The sequence below is a fragment of the Rhagoletis zephyria genome, unplaced genomic scaffold (genome assembly GCF_001687245.7).
Source record: "Rhagoletis zephyria isolate East Lansing unplaced genomic scaffold, Rhagoletis_zephyria_1.1 Rzeph_scaffold_06543, whole genome shotgun sequence".
In the NCBI taxonomy this organism is placed as follows: Eukaryota; Metazoa; Arthropoda; class Insecta; order Diptera; family Tephritidae; genus Rhagoletis; species Rhagoletis zephyria.
Window position 1 is genome coordinate 16,776 of NW_016163626.1, and position 18,770 is coordinate 35,545.

Here is an 18,770-nt window from a genome sequence, read left to right on the forward strand (position 1 = left end):
TTTCTTTAGAATTGTTCATTCTTCAAAATGAAAGCGAAGCTTCTCCCGTGCCTACAAGTAAATATATTTTATTTATTTATTTTAAATATATATACTAGCACGGTAAAGGAAAAAGAAAAAAAACTAAAAATGCATCTGATCAAAAGATGATTGTACCTAAAATCTTGTGACTGTACCTAATGTACCTTCAAGTCATCAAACGTTGGAAAAAGGTACAATTGTACCTACTTTTTCATCCCTGCTATGTACTCGAAAATAAGACTCATCTACGCCCTCTCCCCCACGTGTACTTACGTACACACATTTATGGCTGTAAATTTACGCTAAAGTAATTCTCACTTAGCGCGGGTGGCTTAAAAAAGTCCTCCTCAGTTGATTTCGTTTCATTTCATTTCAGCTCAGCTCAGCTCAGCGCTGCTTTGCACTGCTAGTTATTTGCGCTTTTTATTATTTGCCGGCTTTGGGCAAAATATAGTTTGTGTATAAGTGCATCTTTACAGAAAAATACGTTTATCTGTCATTTCGTTTGCTTTGGCATCTTTTTTTTTGTTGTTGCGTGTAAGTTCAGCGCCCGTGTAATATTCATGGTAGTGCGCTTGAAATTAAAATTGGCGAAAAGGGTTAAGGCTTTAAGTGGTGTAGCCTGGGAGGCGGCTGCATTGTAGTAGAAATTGTAAGAAGGCAAGTAAGGATGGACATTTTTTGTGTTTTGTCAATGGAAGTGAAAAGGTTTTGAAAGTCAGCAGCAATGCATCTATGGCTGGGGTTGGGCAGAGATTTCTCATTCGCTGGTTTTGAAAGAGGTACCGATAGATTAAAGGTTGCCCAAAGATTTAAATTTCGCAACATTGTAGAAGCTATATGAAGGCATACTCGTACGTATCCATGACATCTTTAAGCACACAATTCATTGCAAATGTGACCACTTTAAAGGCCTATTCGAGTTGTATAACCACAATCTGGAGGAGTTATTTGACCAGCGCCATCTGTCACTACTTCGACTTGATTGTAGTGGCTTAACAAATGAAAAAGTTGAAAAAGCAACAACAGTTTACGTGGCGAACTTAGCTCAGTAAGTAGACTGATGGCTATGGTGGCTGGGGTCGTTGGATCGAATCCCAGTTGAAGAAGTTTGATGAGGAGATGTGGTGATCTCCGAAATCGCTATAACTTCTACCAAAAAATGTAAATTGTGTTTTTTTTCAAAAAAAAAAAAAAAAAATTCATAAAAACGGCCTCAAGCTCAATAAAATTGTTGAATATAAAAGTTTTAAGGCCATAAATAACAAAAATAAAATAAGTGAAGAAATAAATTAATCTATTGCGCCTTACTTTGCGATACTTTCTTCCAATTTCCTGACGAATCAAGTTGAATTTCACTTTTAAATACGTGGCAACCCTCTTAAATAAAGTTCAGAAATAAAGATTTTTAAACCCGTTTAGTTCGACGCCCATCTTTTCATATGTATTTCCATTAATTTGTTAAATAATTTAAGTTTAAGTTTTTAAACAGGTGGCAATACTTTTTAATATTCTAAATCTTCAATTAGAGGATTTTTTACCACTCCCTTTGTAAAGTGCATATTTAAATACATATTTCAAACAACTTTTGAATACTTCAATTCAATTCGACTTTTCAAACAGCTGGCAACGCTGTTCAACATATTTTAAGACAAAACCTGGTTAAAACTTTTTCGACTGACACCCATATTATGATAGATATTTACATTAACTAATTCTCTACATTGAAGTTGAATTTAATTTTTAAAATAGTTGGCAACCTTCCTACATGTAGTTTAGAAATTAAGTTTTTTACAAACACATTTTGATTGATATCCATATTGTAGTACATAATTTGTTTAACCCATTGCATACATTGAATTTGATTTTGTAAACAGGTGGCAACCCTCTCCAAGATATTTTCGAACCCCAACCATTTTCACTTGAAAAATATTAAAATTTTCTAATTGAAATAATTTAATTTGAACTTGTTTTGAAACAGGTGGCAACCCTCTTACCTATAATCAAGGAGTGAAGCCTGTTCAACACAACGACACACATAATTTAGTAACTAAATTAACATATCAAATAAGTTGAATAAAAGTGGCGACTAGCGGTTCCTTTATAACTTACCCCTCCTCAGGAAATGAATTAAAGAGATGCAACAATTGGCCCTATGGCCAGTAAATGTTTTTACGAACGGATCGAAGCGGACTGGAGATTTCACTGGTTGTGCCTTCAGGCGCTAAAAGCGGGATATGGAAGAATTTTTGTTTGGAAGAGTGGGAAGAAAAAGCAGAGCTACTATCCACGCATTTACTAATAAGTTGTACAAACCGTATGCCATGAAAGCTACAAAAGTAAAAAAAAAATCACTTCGGTTTTACGAGCGTGAGTCGGATTTTTTATGCGTGCGTGAGCGTGGCAAATTTTTTTTTCTCTGAGTGATTTAAAATTTTCTCACATGCGCATCTCTACTAGAGCTTAATGGCATCGCTGAATATGTAAAAACTGGGTAAGAGTATTTTGACAACCTGTGCTCTACGCTTTGACCAAATGATTTAATCTTAGCTCTGAGTAAGCGATTGTTAATTGATTTTATTATGTTTATTTATTCAATGCCTGCGTATGCATTAATTTAAGCTAAATTAAAATAAAATATACATTCAACAAATTTTTTTTTTAATATAGCTTACAGAATTTCCCATGCAATCATTTTAACTGTATTTAATTCAAAGTGGTCATTATGCTGCAAAATCGGCTCTTATTTCTTTATTTATAAAAAAAAAAAAATGTAAGAGAAAAACAAAACATTTTTGCAACGCGAATACATTTAAATGCTGCGCTAGCAAGTTTCTTTCCCATACTAACCTCCATCGTTGACAATTATACTGAATATTCAATCCATTAGTAGCCTCATACATTTCAATTTAAAAATTAAAACTTTCACTAAAACTCACATGCCACTTTTTCATAATTCGCTTAAAAAAACTTTAATGTAACAGTTCTGCGTTCTTTTAATCCCATGAAATTTATCGATATGAAATGTTCGTAATGGAAAGTAATTAAAAATCATAATTTTTTGTTGTTTGTTCTGCTATATATTTTGTGTATACATATACTTACGCACATATATGTACATACATACACTCAAGTGTACAAAAATACAACAATAACTTTAGCGAACTACTGTCATTGCTCTGCCGAGGCACTGGCAGTTTTCAGCGAGTATGCACATACATACATATATATGTGTGTATGTACTTATGTATGTATGTTTATAGTACGATACCGCCGCATATTGACAATTTCCTTCCTACATCACAACGTTGCAGCCAATTATTTTTGTCCCAGTTTTGAAAATTATAAATTTCTTCATTAATTTTTAATTATGAACGAAATGGAAGTCTGAAACTTTTTTATGCTACGATGTCGACGCAACTTGAGGGGAGGGTGGATAACCGTAGAGCAGCACTGTGCAGATGTGAAGTGTTGATAGTGCAGCGAAAGAAGGAAGCGAAGTGTTTCGGAAAATATTTGAAGTTTTAAGCTTTTCTGTAAATGAATTTTAACCAATATTTCCTTGTCGTATATCTAAATTTGTACTTATTGTGGAGCAAGCAACGGCGTACAAGAATTTCAGATGAGAAAATAATTTTCAACACAAACACATATATACATACATATACAGGGAGGACTATACTAAATATGATTTACCAAATCGGGGATACTCTATTCTTTGGTGGTATTACCAGAACAGGAAGTCCACTCAAGATAAAAGTTTCCGACTACAGTTATGTATTTGTGCCCGCAAAATCTGAATCTGTGCTAAAAACATGTACAAAGGGAGCCGTTGTGTGGAAACTCTCTCGTACCCGGTTTAAAAGCCCGCTGAAGTCTTCAGTGTTTGTTTAACGCGAGAGTAGGCCTCTGAAATGGAGAAAACCACTCGCTATATAAATGCAGCCTCGATTTTGGGTTGTGCGCTGGGTTTGGGGACCCACCACGTAAAACAAACTTTCAATGAAAATAGCAATGTTGCTCGAATGTGCTATGATTAGAGGGCATCCACTTGGCATAGGAAAGCTGCCTCATCCTGGTTGATTTAGAGCTATGCTTCAGCACATGTATGCAGTGGACGGGACTAAATAGAAAGAACATATCAAATTGCAACGCCTACTACAGCTGCCATGTAAAGAGGCGTAAGTTCGGTGCAGGATTTAACTATGAAGGCAAAGGCACAGTCGCGGAGTACCGTCGTTTACCCCAGTGGGCGCGCAAGGTTCTTGAACATCTCGCAACATCCTCGAGATAAGAGAAGGGAGAGGCCTACAAATTTCTTTTCTATGAGCGTTTAAAGTGCTCTTATGAACGCTGCCCTAGTTACGATACCAAAATCGTGCTGCGCAAAGAAGCGATCTTAGCCTCCACGACGAAACTTCTGATAAAGCGCTGAAGCTGATCGCCTCCACCGAGCCCGCATAAGAATGAATAATGTCAAGACACGATAAGGCGCTTCTTGGGGTGTCGAGAGAAAGATAATCCGGGAGACTTACGCAATTTACGTGTTGGCGATGGTAAATACCGCAGACGATGAAACAATGAGCTGTATGAGATTTACAACGCCATGGACATAGTGCAGCGAATTAGAATTCAGCGGCTCCGCTTGGTTTAGTCAAGTCGTACAAATTGATGCGAATGCTTCATCCCAGATATACAACAACACACCTGTTGGTGAGTTGGTGGCAGCAGATGAAGAGGAAGGCCTCCTTATGATGCAAAGCTGAGGTGGAAAAGGACTTCACTTGGTATTCCAATTGGCGACAATTGGTACGAAATAGAAACGAATGGTGTGCTTTGCAAATGATATTTCTGATAGATATAAACCGGAGTCCATCCTGAGCCCGTCTGTGAGGCCATTTCTTCGGCCACTTAGTGTCTTCTGCACTATCTTTAATATGGGATTGTATCCGGCTACCAAGTACCAGCGGAGTTTCTTAAAAAACCCGCTCCACCAGCTCTGAGCACCTTGTGCCTCTTAATTTCACAAGTTACACACCATTCAGTTAGTTCTTTCTTGAGAAATTGTGAATCAAATTCCATATTGGTTTTGCAATAATCACCTTTGTTTGTCATGTCTTCTTTAACCTATTTTCAGGTCTAGCTGTACTCTCTTGTTTCCCACATTTCAATTTCTCTAAATATTTTTACTTCATCTGTATTCGATTCTAAACTTGCCAAGCCTAGTAATATTGCAAAGTGTTGTCAGCGATACCCCCTATCAGCAGACCGTGAGAAATGCGCATTAGATGAGTAGAAATAAAGGAGCATAGGTAGAGTAGACTTGTGAGCCAGCGGTGGTGTTAGCTTTTTGCAGAGCTCTCCATGCCCTGCCACCTGCCACGGCGGTAGGTGCATCGCCAGTAAGTGCGAGGATGGGAGCATCAGAAATTTGTTATGTAAATGCTATCCCAGCGACATGGGAAGCTAAATCGTGATTGTCCTTAGTTTGACGGTTAAAGAGGTCTAGAATTTGATTATTTGCGCAATGTGATACTGTCAAGTTCACCAACTGGCCAACTGATTAAGGTGTGTCTTGTCGTCGAGTGTGAAGTGGGCTTTTGTGGTTCCTTAGAAGCTCTTTTGGCACGCCATTTTTATTCTCATCAATATGGGCTAGCATGTTGGTTCTTGAAGGAGAAAATCACTCTTATATCTACAGTACTCATGACTAAAACATAAACTACGGAAGAAGATTTTTACAGCTTTCCGTGGTGTAAAAGCTCTCTCTGATCATCGCTGATTGTAGATTTAAAAAGTTTTGCCCGCATACCTCGGGGGTGGCCAACTTGTAACAAATGCACCATGAGGGCAAAAAGCGGTTTTAAAAAAATTTTATAAGAAGGGCTCACACAAAAGCTTGGGAATGGCCTACATTTAGCAAATGTAGCATGCGGGAAAAGAGCTGCTTAAATAGCTTTTTTAAGGTTTCATGTAGTTAAGAGGCCTTTACATGTGTATATATGGTTGTCACGACCAACACATAATCCTCGGTAGAAGCTTTTAACGGCTTTTTATAGATATTTTAAAGGTGTAATCCCGTATTCCTCGGACTCGGACTAGTAAAACTGTCAAAAAATAAAAATTCGCTCAGAGCGAGAGAGTAACATTGAAAAGTACGGGATCGCTTTCTAGTAAAAAATGGTAACTTCTGTCAACTTCAACATAACCTCCAAATTTTGGTTGTAAATTTTTGCTTATTTTGTATGTAAACACACTCAGCTCACACATGTAAATAACCAAAAATACTTTCAAATTCATTAGAATCCACTTAAACAAGTAATTAAATACTTTTCAACATGAATTAGGAGAGTGCACCTTTCTTTTGTTTACAATTTGGTTGCCAAACACACTACAGCTGATTGTTTGACACATTTACCGAATTTACCAGCAAAAAATTCTCGGACCAAAACTGATAACTTCTGACAGAGAGAGAACCGTATTTACTCTCTTTTTTGTGCTCTCAATAGTCAGAGAACCGAGTACGGGATCGATTTCCAGTAAATTCTGACTGATTCTGACTATTTCTGACTAGTCCGGACTCGTACGGGATCGCAACTTAAGTATACGCTCACAGAGTAAAAGCTCTCTCTGGTCGTAACTGGTCCAGCACGGTGATGAGTGGCACCTTGTCTGCTTTCAGAGTAAAATCTCGCAATACGCATTACTGGTTTAACGTATTAACTTTATTTGGTCGGTAAGAAACGACTAAAATACCTATAGCCTGAGTGTAGAGCTTTTTAAAGCTTTCTGTAGGTTTTTGTGGGCGCAGAGTGAAAGCTCTCTCTGGTCGTCGCTGGCTTAAACTAGTTCATCGAAAATCTTTAGAAAGCTTAACTAGTTTTTTTTCCTAACCTTTTTTTGGCTTTGACCAGTTGGCGCTGGTTTTAACCAGCTCATAGGTAGGAATCTTTTTTTCTTGGACATCTTCTCTGGCTTTGACTGGTTGCAACTTACCTTTTCCAGTTTTCCGGCGAAGCCCTTTCGCATGTAATTTTATTATATTTATTACGTTTTTTGTATAAAAGTTTAAAAATCAATTTAAAACAATCTATTTTTGCATACACACATACATATACAAATATGTACATAGATATCTATTTGAACTCACCAGCAGCACACTTTCCCATGCCATCCATCGTATGGGCATCGGTTGCGTTTGACGTCCGGAAGTACCCTCCAGCTGACAGTAGTCGGCCGCGTAAGCGATGCGATTTATCACAGTGCCAATGGAGCAGACTTTTATCGTCAATTCCGGGCCAATAATGCAACTTCTGTAAATAAATACAAACAAAAGGGAAACAAATTGTAAATGAATGCATTGCACATTGCGCCACTCAAAACCGCACTCGAAATTGAAAATTCAATTAAAAATGACGAAGAGCATTTCAAAAAAGAAAAGGATGTAAATGGAAGAAGAAAAAAAAAATCAAAAATAAAAGAATTATCAAAATCAAAAAATTAAATAAACAGTTAAACAACAAATATCAAACAGCGCAGCACAACAAACAAACACACGCGTACGCTGACTGGTGGTTGTTGCTGCTGTCCCCACTGACATTTCGTTGCCTCAAGGCAATAAGCGTTTTTAACCCTCACATGGCTGGTGCGTCAACTGCTGCCAACTGCCATCCCACCGCTTTTGGGAGTGTGGCCGGTTTATCCCCGCCGGTGATGTTGGTATTAGCACATCAAAGCTAGTGACGTGGCAGCCATGCTTTCGTAACGCGCCCCCCACCCCCCTACGACGATGGCGCGTCAAAAGTTGACAGACGTGGCGGTGAGGTGATGAAATAAGAAAACAACGACTTCGAGCAATCAACGCAAAACATTTCAACGAATACTTATTTATTCACATTGAACTCGATTTCATTGCTCACAGAGTGCGTTTGAACATGCACAGCCATCAAGTGGTCAACGGAGTCGTTTCCACTGGGGAATATATGNGCAATCAACGCAAAACATTTCAACGAATACTTATTTATTCACATTGAACTAGATTTCATTGCGCACAGAGTGCGTTTGAACATGCACAGCCATCAAGTGGTCAACGGAGTCGTTTCCACTGGGGAATATACATACATATGTATGTATGAACTTTACCCATTCTACAGGCAAACAAAAAAATATATATCCTTTCTATATCTATATACATACTTATCTACTTATTAACCCTCTGGCAAACAGTAGCAAACCAAAAATGAAAGCATTAAATCCTCCATGCAATCAACAACTGGCACTGGCAAATCAAACCAGTGAAGAGTAAATAAATGTGGGCAGTGGCGGTGGGCAGAGGTGTGGTGGGTTGTGCATTTTGTGGGTTTAGGTTGATATGTGCCAGAAGAGTGGAAAAGTGTTGAGAATGTGGCTAGATGAGTGGTTTCGCGAACAGAACTGCTGTTTTAAGTTTGGTTTTTCTTGGAAATGTTGAGAATTTTTAATGGACTTTTAAAGTGTTTTCGCGACTCGATAATTGACATGTGAGACTTCGAAGAATCGCTAGTTAGAAATAATTCAAATGAAAATATATGTATGTATGTACATATCATCGCCGCCGCCGTAAATGCTAGTGAACCCAAATTTGCGGTCAAAATAACTTTTTGGTTCTGACGGAAAGGAGGAAAATATTTTTCATGTTGGTCAAAGCATATATTTTTCTTAATATTTACATAAAATCGGTAAAAATTATTGAAAATAAAACTTGATAACTCCAAAAACATTTATTTTTTCAATTCAAATTTGCTTACTCCATAATTATATGAGTTAGTACAAACGATCTCATTCCACACGAATTTTCGATTGAATTTGACACACACGTTCTTCGGATTTTGACAAGCAGATTTCCCAGACTATTGATTGAGAAATCTCAGCGCTAAATTTCCATCGCTAAAAACTCTAAATCAATAATGCTTGTGCCTAAAAATATAGAACACCGCACATAGGGACGAATCGAGAATATAGGGCGAACAAAATGTTTACTCCATATGTAGTATTTCACAGATTTCAATGGAATTTGGTACTTTGGGGTTGTCGTTATCGCTGATTTCGAAATATATATTAAATTTTCAAAATTCAAAATGGCGCATAAAATAGGGCGAACGACTTCTTTAAAAAAATTATAGATTGAAATAAAATTTGATAGCTAAGAACTCTCGGAGTCACTCATTACGAATTTATTAATTGATTTCCAAAATTCATAAAATTATACATATAATTTTGGGGAGCGGTAGTTAATTCTGCTTTCCAAAAATTATTCGGTTGAAAATTATGAAAAAAATGTGAAAATATTCTTTGCAGTCAAAATTCTGTATTTTAAAATTTTGTAAGACATAAATGATGTAGAATTAAAATTCTGAATTCAAAATTATTTTGGGCCGAAATTTTGTACTTTTTTCAGCCTATGGGGCTGTTCAGGGTCTTTTGCATACTAAGTGCATTTGTAAATTTCCAACAATAAAATGTAAACGGTTGTCATGGTAGCATTTGGTGTACACTTGTTTTATTTATCCATATAGTTTTCCGATTTTTCCATACACTGTTTTGCAATACTGAATATTAAAATACAGAATTTTGCTATACAGAGTTTTGAATACAGAATTTTAAGTACAAAATATTGAACCATAATAGTTTTGTACCCAACCCATAACTTTGATCTCTAGATTACGATACCGTTTTCAGAAAATCCGTATCGCGTCAAAATTTCAAAATATTTAGTGTGGCTATTTTATGAAAAAAATTCGAGCTTTAAGAAGGAAAATTAAATTTAAAAAAATAAAAAATTTTTTGGAAATTTTTTCATTTGTATTAACGCCTTTTTTTTACGAGAAAATCAAGCTACTAACCATTTTGAAATTTGAAAATATAAAATTTATTTCACAATCAGTGGCCTTGAAAACCCCTGGGTTCTAATTTTCATAACAATCTATAGTTTTTTTTTTTTATTCGTCCGCCATATTGATCTGCCATTTTGAATTTCGCAAATTATTTATGATATTCGTAATTAGTGACCTCGAATGCCCCTATATATGAAGTTTAATTGAACTCTGTCAAATACATACGAAGTATATATATTTTTCGTACTGAATTCTCGATTCGTCCCAGTATGCGACCTAAGAAAAAGATGCTATATTTAAAGAATGTTGAAACGAACTATTCGAACTATTAAATAGGGGTCGTTGGACTTTTTGGAACTCTTTTAATAACTCTAGTTTATATAAAAATTAAATTTTTTAAATATAAAATTTTGTTTTATAAATACGTATTATAACCATTCTACAAACAACTACTTATGTATATTATTAACAAAAATCGCAAATTAAAATACTTAGCTAACGTCTCACTATCTATTTTGACACAACTGTTATTTATTAATAAGAATCAAGTGACAAGCGAAATTATTTTATCACCGCTTCAAACAAAAAATTATTTAATTCCACGCACGAGAGAAGACCCTAGTTTGGGCTTCTGCTAAAGCTACTGCGTTGCGTTCAAAGTCAAATTTTGTATGTTACATTGTAAACTAGTTTATAAAGAGTATTACAAAGGTATGTGTGATATAAGATTTAAAGAGTTTTGTTTTTCTATTTTTGTTGTCGGAATTAGTCACTTTGTCCTTACGTGCACCGCCAGCGAAACATAATAAAACCATGTTACTTTCGATTTTATATTGAAGCCTTTCCGCTTTCGGGTTGCACATTTTTAGGCCCATATGTTATTAATTTAGAGATTTTTAGTGACGTAAATTTAGCGTAGCGATNCTGTCAAAAAAACGACTGGTAAATTCTTGGGAGCCTATCACTTCGGGAAGTGGGAAGAAATCTCAAAAGTAAAGCTGACCTACTGGTCTATGTGTCGCTCAACGCCGGCCAGACGAATCTAATCTGATCTAACCGCCACCACTGCGGAACTCGTTTATGACGCACCGAGACTGATCTCTCTAGCTCAGTTCATATTTTTAACGTTTCATATCTACAAGTGTGTTGAGTGAAAAATTTCCGTACATTTGGATATCTTTCATTTCATTTGACAAGCATTGACATCGACGGCGACACGTGCCATTTTTAGTATTTCATTCATATAAACTTTCATATGTGTATTTACTCACATGCTGCATAATCACAATCTCGTATGTAAGTACATATGTGAACCTAAACGGATTTGTATGAGTACTTGCGTATCTGCCACCACATTTTCACTTTCTTCGAAATGCTTCAGTGACGTCTGCTTTATGCTTTTTGGCAGCACAATTTATACACTTCACAAATCCTTTTACAAAAACCATTACAACAATTTCAAGCATTTGAGTATTAACTCCCCAATTTCATTTGACATTCCCTTTTTAAATGCGGGCAAAGAATGCTTTGGCTTTACTGGAAATGGACTAATAACGGTAAAGTTATTCGAATGACAGACATCTTGCCGCATGGCATTCTGATTATTGCAATTCTTATTGATTTTTATCCGTTAAGTAGCTGTTGCTTTATTAAATGGAAGTATGAGCTGTGAAATGTAATGCTGAAGGACAATGAAAGCAATTGCTGCGATTTAAAGAGAACCCAAAAAATATGTGTCCGAACTATAATTATTTGGAAAGCTGAGTTTCACACTCTTTTATTACAGCAGTGTATGAAAATACTTATATAAAAAAAAAGTTGTGCGCGGATGCCACGCGTGACTGAAATGGAACTTCTTCTTCCTATTACCCGCACAGCTCACCATATTATATAAGTAATTCTCTACAAAATAATGTATAATTATTCTAACTAGTATCGCCCAGTTGTCGAAATTCGACATCTTTTTTCATACACTTTTGAATTTTACCTGTCACCAATACTAACTCCTTTATGCGAATTACTATTTTGAAGTCCACCAACATAATTTTTAGCGAATTTGCAGGAAAACTTAAAATCGAATTATGAACGTTAATACCAGACTGATTAATGCTAATTCTACCAAGTCTCCTCTAAATTTCTTCAGTAGCTTTTGAAAATAGACCGAGAAAGGAATCTCGATTTTCATTTATAAAAAATATGCATATGTAATTGAATGTATAGATGTCAAACATATACCAACTCAGACTGTAAATAAGTTTTTCTTTCTTTCATCAGAATCGTTAATGGTGGATACTCTATCTTGAAGATTTACAACAAAAGATAATATTTCCTTCTCTAACGGAGGTTTCACACGGGTTTTCGTCAAGACTGGGCCAGAGCCCAATATTTTTCCATCACACGATTGGGCTACCGAGTTATACGAAATTTTATGTAACTAATATGTGTTCTAAAAGTGAAATAAATCTGATCATATATATGATTTTGTTTAGGATAGCTCTCACTCCCCTTTGCCATCTATCGGAAGACAAACACACTGAATCTTCTAAAAACGTTTGCACAAAATAACAATCATTTAATGCGATTTTCAAATCTGGGAGAAAATGGTTCCCAACTGAATGATTCTTGCGATTTTATATGTGTATAAATGTAGTTGAATGAAATTCCATTACCTTATAATAAGTTGTTCCAGAGATAAGCTATATGAGAATTTCAGTTTGTATGGACGGTTCCACGCCCCTTTTTCCAAAATCTACCACTTTTTGCCGTAAATACGTATTGACAACATATGTTGCTGCGTCAAATTTCAGGAGGTTAGCATAGGCTTTCCCAGAGATAAGCGATATGAGAATTTCATGTGCGTAAGTGGTTCCAGAGATAAGCGTTATGAGAATTTCAGTTTGTATGGGCGGTACCTACCATTTTTCACCGTAAGTAGGGTATTTACAATCTATGCATCTGTGCTAAGTTTCAGTTCCCCAGCATGATTGATTTTAGAGATATAGTGGTTTTCACATTTTAGTCTATATGTCAGATGCCACGCCCCCTATGTATCGGGATTAACATTTCCGGATTAGAGGAAGTTATGTCCTTTAAATCGGTGTATGTTTCATTGAAATCGAGCGAAGGGTGCCTTCAAAAAAAGGGATTGCAAAATTTTCTTGTGGCGTATTTATATATAGATTATAATGTCAGCTTCAATTCCAAACATAATCTTAATTTCAATCTTGAGCTTAATCTTAATCTGAATAATAATCTTAATTATAATCTAAATCTTAATCTTAATCTAAATCTTTATCCAAATCCTAATATCATTCATGATTTGAATTAAAATTTTTATCTTATTCTTAACCTCAATTTTAACCTTAATCTTAATTCCAATCTTAATCTCAGTCTTAGCCTTAATCTTGACATTAATATTAACCCTAATCTTAATCTTAATTTTAGTCTTAATCTTAATTTAATTTTTTTTTCTAATTTTAATTTTATTAATCTTAACCATACCTCTTAATGTTAATGTTAATCTTAATCTTGATTTTAATCTTAAGGTTAATTTAATTCTAAATCTTAATCTTAATTTAATTTTTTTTTCTAATTTTAATTTTATTAATCTTAACCTTACCTCTTAATGTTAATGTTAATCTTAATCTTGATTTTAATCTTAAGATTAATTTAATTCTAAATCTTAATCTTAATATAAATGTTAATCTTAATCTCAATATTAATATTAGCCTTAATCTTAACCTCAATCATAATCTTATTCATGACATTACTTTTATATTAATTGATCTCAATTTAAATCTTAATCTTGGTATTAACTTTAAGCTTAATCTTTAAATTTGTCAGCTACAAAAGTCTTGTCACCGATATGAAATTGGGCTATTAATCTTAATCTTCATCTTAATCTTAACCTTAATTTTAATCCTAATTCTAGTCTTAATTTTAGTTAATCCTAATTCTAATATTAATCTAATTTTAGCTTTAAGCTTAATCTTAAACCTATTCTTAATTTTAGCCTTAATCTTAATTTGAACTTTAATCTTACTCTTTATCTTCATCCTAATCTTAATCTTCATCTGAGTCTTAATCATAATCTTAATTTTAATCTTAATCTTAATCTCAATTTCAATCTCAATCGCAATTTTAATCTGCATCCTCATCTTAATATTAACTTTAATCTTAATCTCAACTGTAACCTTAATCTTATTCCAAATTGGTAGAAGGGATATCTCAGTGACGAGTGTTACTACTTCTATTCCATAATATATGTGTAGACAGTTTGCTGAAAGAGAAGGAAAGCAGCAACGGTAGTGTAAAGGTTACGGAAAAATACCTAGTACCTCTTGCGAATCCTTGGTCAATAGCAATTTAAATGATACAACTTTAGAAAGTACTGAGCAGGCTAAATATCTTGGCCTAATCGTGGCTCGAGAAACTAAATGAGGGATCGTTTGATAGGCGAAAATTTGGGTCTGGAGGACTAGATTATTGGTACTAGAGTATTGGTAGTAAGATCAATTCTACTCAATAGATTTGCTCGGTTGGTTGCAGTGCTTGCGTTTCTCGTGGGAAATGTATTATCTATGGAAATCCTGTACTGCTTGGTCAAATCATCTTGGTTCTCTGCTGAATTTGCTCACTTCACTAATGGTAGCTCCGGATTGGCCTGCTAGTCGTGTTGTTAGTGTTTTCCTAGTGTTTTGTATACTTACAACATGTTTGCCCAGGAGCCAGTACCCTGTGATGGTTGCTAAAATATTGAATACTTTTGTACTTGATATATTAAGCAGATACTAAATTCATCCTGATATGCATAGGCCAGAGTTCTCTAGATAACTTGCGAGTCGGTATATCTGATCATCTGTTCCTAGCCAGTTCAAGGAAATTCAAAGTTACTTTTCTTGGGATTGGGTGAAGATCGATAGCGTAGAATACTTGTATATGGAGTTTGCAAGTATGCCCAACCTTCGCCAAGACGGCGAAAGTGAGAGGGAGTGCCCTTTCTTGCAAGCTTTCCCGCCATCTCATTCCGAATGACTTGTGATAGAATTCAGAGCTGCCTGACCGTCTGAGAAAACATAAATATTATTGTCCGCAATTGTCACTGTCCTTAAGCAATCGACATCTTCCTGTATGTCCACAAGTTCGGTTTGGAAGACGCTGTAGTGATCTGGTAGTTGGATAGCCTATTTTGCTCCAAGCGCACCCCATCTCCGACCATGTTTTCCCCGTTTGTGGGTCCCGAAACGTTTTGGGTCTATTCATTTCTCCCTGTTATGGATTTCTCCTTTACACATTTTGTCGAAGGTACGAAGTCCGTAATTTTCAGCAGCCAAGCCCAATTCCTAAATGAGATGTGATCACAGTGATACGCTTTCCAGCTAGATAATTTCCGCAATCTGATGCTTTCCCATAATGCTTACGAGTCAGTTTGCTTAGCAGCACATTTACGGCTTGCGTTGATGTTGTGCGTAGGGCTCTGCTGATCCAAAGTAGGTCCCTCCTTGGCACGTGTAGTATGATGGTGGCTGATTTGGCCACTTCAGGCTTAGGCTTCATATAAGGAAGCGACCTGTCCCATTAACACTCGATTGCAACTTTAAAAGTGTAGATGGCTGCGTAGATTTACGCACGAGCTCAAATCTATGGCCTTGGGCAATTTTATCTCAACTGGTCAATAGCCGTCAATCTATTCTATCTTGAGGATCACGCCAAATACTATCTTAAGCGGTCTAAACTCCATAATTTAACTGATTAATATACCACAAAAAGTACGCTCGTCTGAGTTAGGATTGTTTACCAAACAAAGCTGACACAGGATAATTTGTCTAACAGTGCTGAGTTAGTACAATGTTAAGATCGTTTATCGAGCTAAGATAGGCTTTTGCACGGCGTTAAAGATAGCATAGATTAACGTCTATCGTGTATGACAGCAAGATGTTGTTGACGATGTCCCCTTTGTCCAGGAATGGCGCAAGCCTAAATACCTAGAGATATAGCAATTTTTGGAGATGCGTCACGCAGGACTTCATTAAGGAGCAATTATCCGAGGACGTGGACGTAAGAGGGTGTTGCTTTGTCACAAGCTCGTTCGCCACTGCATCCCTGATATGGAGCACTACAAGCGGCTCTGTTATTATTAATTGAAAGGGCGACAAAGTTACAGGTCTGGGAATGAATCTAATGTTGGACAGTCTTCAGTTATCGGGTATGTGATTTAGAGTGAGAACTACTTCTAATATAGCATCGAGCCACATTGCACTACATTCCATAGATTGCTGCAGGTAAATGGATGTAATACCATCTGAATCTGGGGACTTGTATGGCAAAAATGTTCAACAGAACCGGAGCTTTTCTCCTTGGAGCGCGCCAAGTTTCCAAAGTTTGCTTTTTTCAATAAAATTTTTCGCAAAATTTACTTTTATTACTTTCACTTAAATTTTTCTATCTTTGTGCTTGTAAGGCTCATTACTTTTATTTTTAAGTGTATTAGTGTTACTCGTTTACATTGACATAAGTTAATATAATTTTTATTTGCTCGTTCAGTTAGTTACACATTTAAGCTCATATACTTATATACATACATATGTATGAATCCATACAATTGCATAAAATACTATACTTATAAGGCATTATCCTTTGCTGGCTGGCGGCAAAAGTGAAAGTCCTTGTACTTGTTTCACATTTCTCTACATTTCTCACATTTTATTATTTGATTTCAGTTTCTCGTGCATTTTTTATGAGTGCGCTTTCCTTCTTTATTCTTTCGACCCGCATTCCATGCTCGCATGTAAATACTAAATTCAAACTAATTTTGCCATTTTTACTACGCAAGAACATGGAACGATTACTTACATTTGCGCAAAATTACATTGAAACGTGCACATGCACAGAAATACATACATACATATGCCAAATACATACATATGTGTAAGTAAAACTTGTACATTTCCATTTATGAGCGCAAAATGTAATAACGAGAGCTTAAACAAAATTCTGCGCCAGTGCTGCTTTTAATTGGCGATAAGAAAGGGATTACAAGCGAGATTTGTTGAGGGATAAGTGTGAATACATAGTTACATACATATGTACATATGCACTTCTGCATGTATTTAGTTTTCTAACGCTTTAACGAATGTAAGTTTGCTGAGAGATATCGAAAAATATGCGGTTTAAATAAATCTCACATAAAATAAAGCAAATAATACTTCGGCACTATTCCCGCTATGGAAATTAAAGCTTGATTATTTGATTCCCTTTAAATCGAAATTTGATACGTAACGAGTTTTTTTAGTAAGTGGCTTGGAGTGAAAAGGGGATGTGAATACGTTGAAACATGTACTAGCAGAGAAAAAGAAAGTTTAGTTGACATGTTGCTAAGGACCCACCAAAATTGTTGGGCTGTCAACATGCTGCTAAGAGCCAATACAAGTTTTTGGCTATCGACATGTTGCTGGGGACTAAAAAACTTGTTTGACTATCAACACGACGCTAGGGTCTACAAAAATTATTTGGCTATTAACATATTGCTCAGTTCCAAATTTTTTGGCTATCAATATGCTGCTAAGGGCCAATAAAATTTCAACATGTTGCTTGGGACTAAACAACCAATAAACTGGTTTGGCTAAGGTCCAATAAAAATATTTGGCTATCAACATGCAGACTAAAAAACTTGTTTGGCTATCAACATGTTGCTAAGGACAACAAATTTTTTTTGGATATCAACATGTTGCTAAGGATAACACATTTTTTTGGCTATCAACATGTTGCTAAGGACAACACATTTTTTTGGCTATCACCATGTTGCTAAGGACAACACATTTTTTGGGCTATCATCATGTTGCTAAGGACAACACATTTTTTGGGATATCAACATGTTGCTAAGGACAACACATTTGTTTNCAACACATTTTTTAGCTATCAACATGTTGCTAAGGACAACACATTTTTTAGCTATCAACATGTTGCTAAGGACAACACATTTTTTAGCTATCAACATGTTGCTAAGGACAACACATTTTTTAGCTATCAACATGTTGCTAAGGACAACACATTTTTTAGCTATCAACATGTTGCTAAGGAAAACACATTTTTTTAGCTATCAACATGTTGCTAAGGACAAAACATTTTTTTAGCTATCAACATGTTGCTAAGGACAAAAAAAATTTGTTTAGCCATCAACATGTTGCTAAGAAAAAAAGCTTGTCTAGCTATCAAGTTGTTGCTAAGAAAAAAACTTGTTTTGGCTTTCAACATGTTGCTAAGGATGAAACAACTTGTTTGACTTTCAACATGTTGCTAAGGATGAAAAAACTTATTTGACTATCAACATGTTGCCAGGGAAAAAAAAACTTCTTTGGCTATAAACATGCTGCTAAAAACAAAAAAAATTAAGGCTATCCACATGTTGCTGAAGCGTAAACGTTTGTTTGTAAACATCTTGTTGAAAGACTTCAAAAAACCTTCCCAATCCACATTGCTGAATTAAAATTAACTGACCTAGAAAAGCATCAACATTTTGCTGAAACACCAAAATATAAACCAAAACTTAAATTTGAGTTGAAAAATATAAATTTGTTAATCCAGATTTACTTATAGAATGAAAAAAAAGTTGTGTCCATCAGCATTTTGCCCGTCGACATATTGCTGGAAGATCACAGCAAAATTTTGTCTATGAATAAGTTCCAAAGTTTCATAATTTTGTTGTAGAATTGCAATTAGGTCTATCCACATGCTGCTAAATGGCCATTATTTTGTATGTACTTGTGTATATCAGTATCCCTACAATCCAACCCTACCCTTACCACTATTAAAAAAATTTTCAAATTCTTAAATTTGTCCAGACTTTATTATTTGATATAGTTCCATCTTAGCTTCATC

General features: G+C 35.5%; 1 protein-coding gene across 1 annotated transcript in view; it reads right to left on the bottom strand.

Moving 5' to 3' along the window:
* Positions 1–16,476, bottom strand: part of LOC108373282 (discoidin domain-containing receptor 2-like) — a 28,932-nt gene extending 12,456 nt beyond the window's left edge. Inside the window, exons 1-2 of the mRNA XM_017629144.1 lie at positions 16,463–16,476; positions 7,172–7,334 (exon numbers count right to left, since the gene is read on the bottom strand). Of these exons, the coding sequence (XP_017484633.1) occupies positions 7,172–7,334; positions 16,463–16,476 (177 nt within the window). The remainder of the gene's footprint in view (positions 1–7,171; positions 7,335–16,462) is intronic.
* Between the last annotated feature and the right edge of the window lie 2,294 nt (positions 16,477–18,770).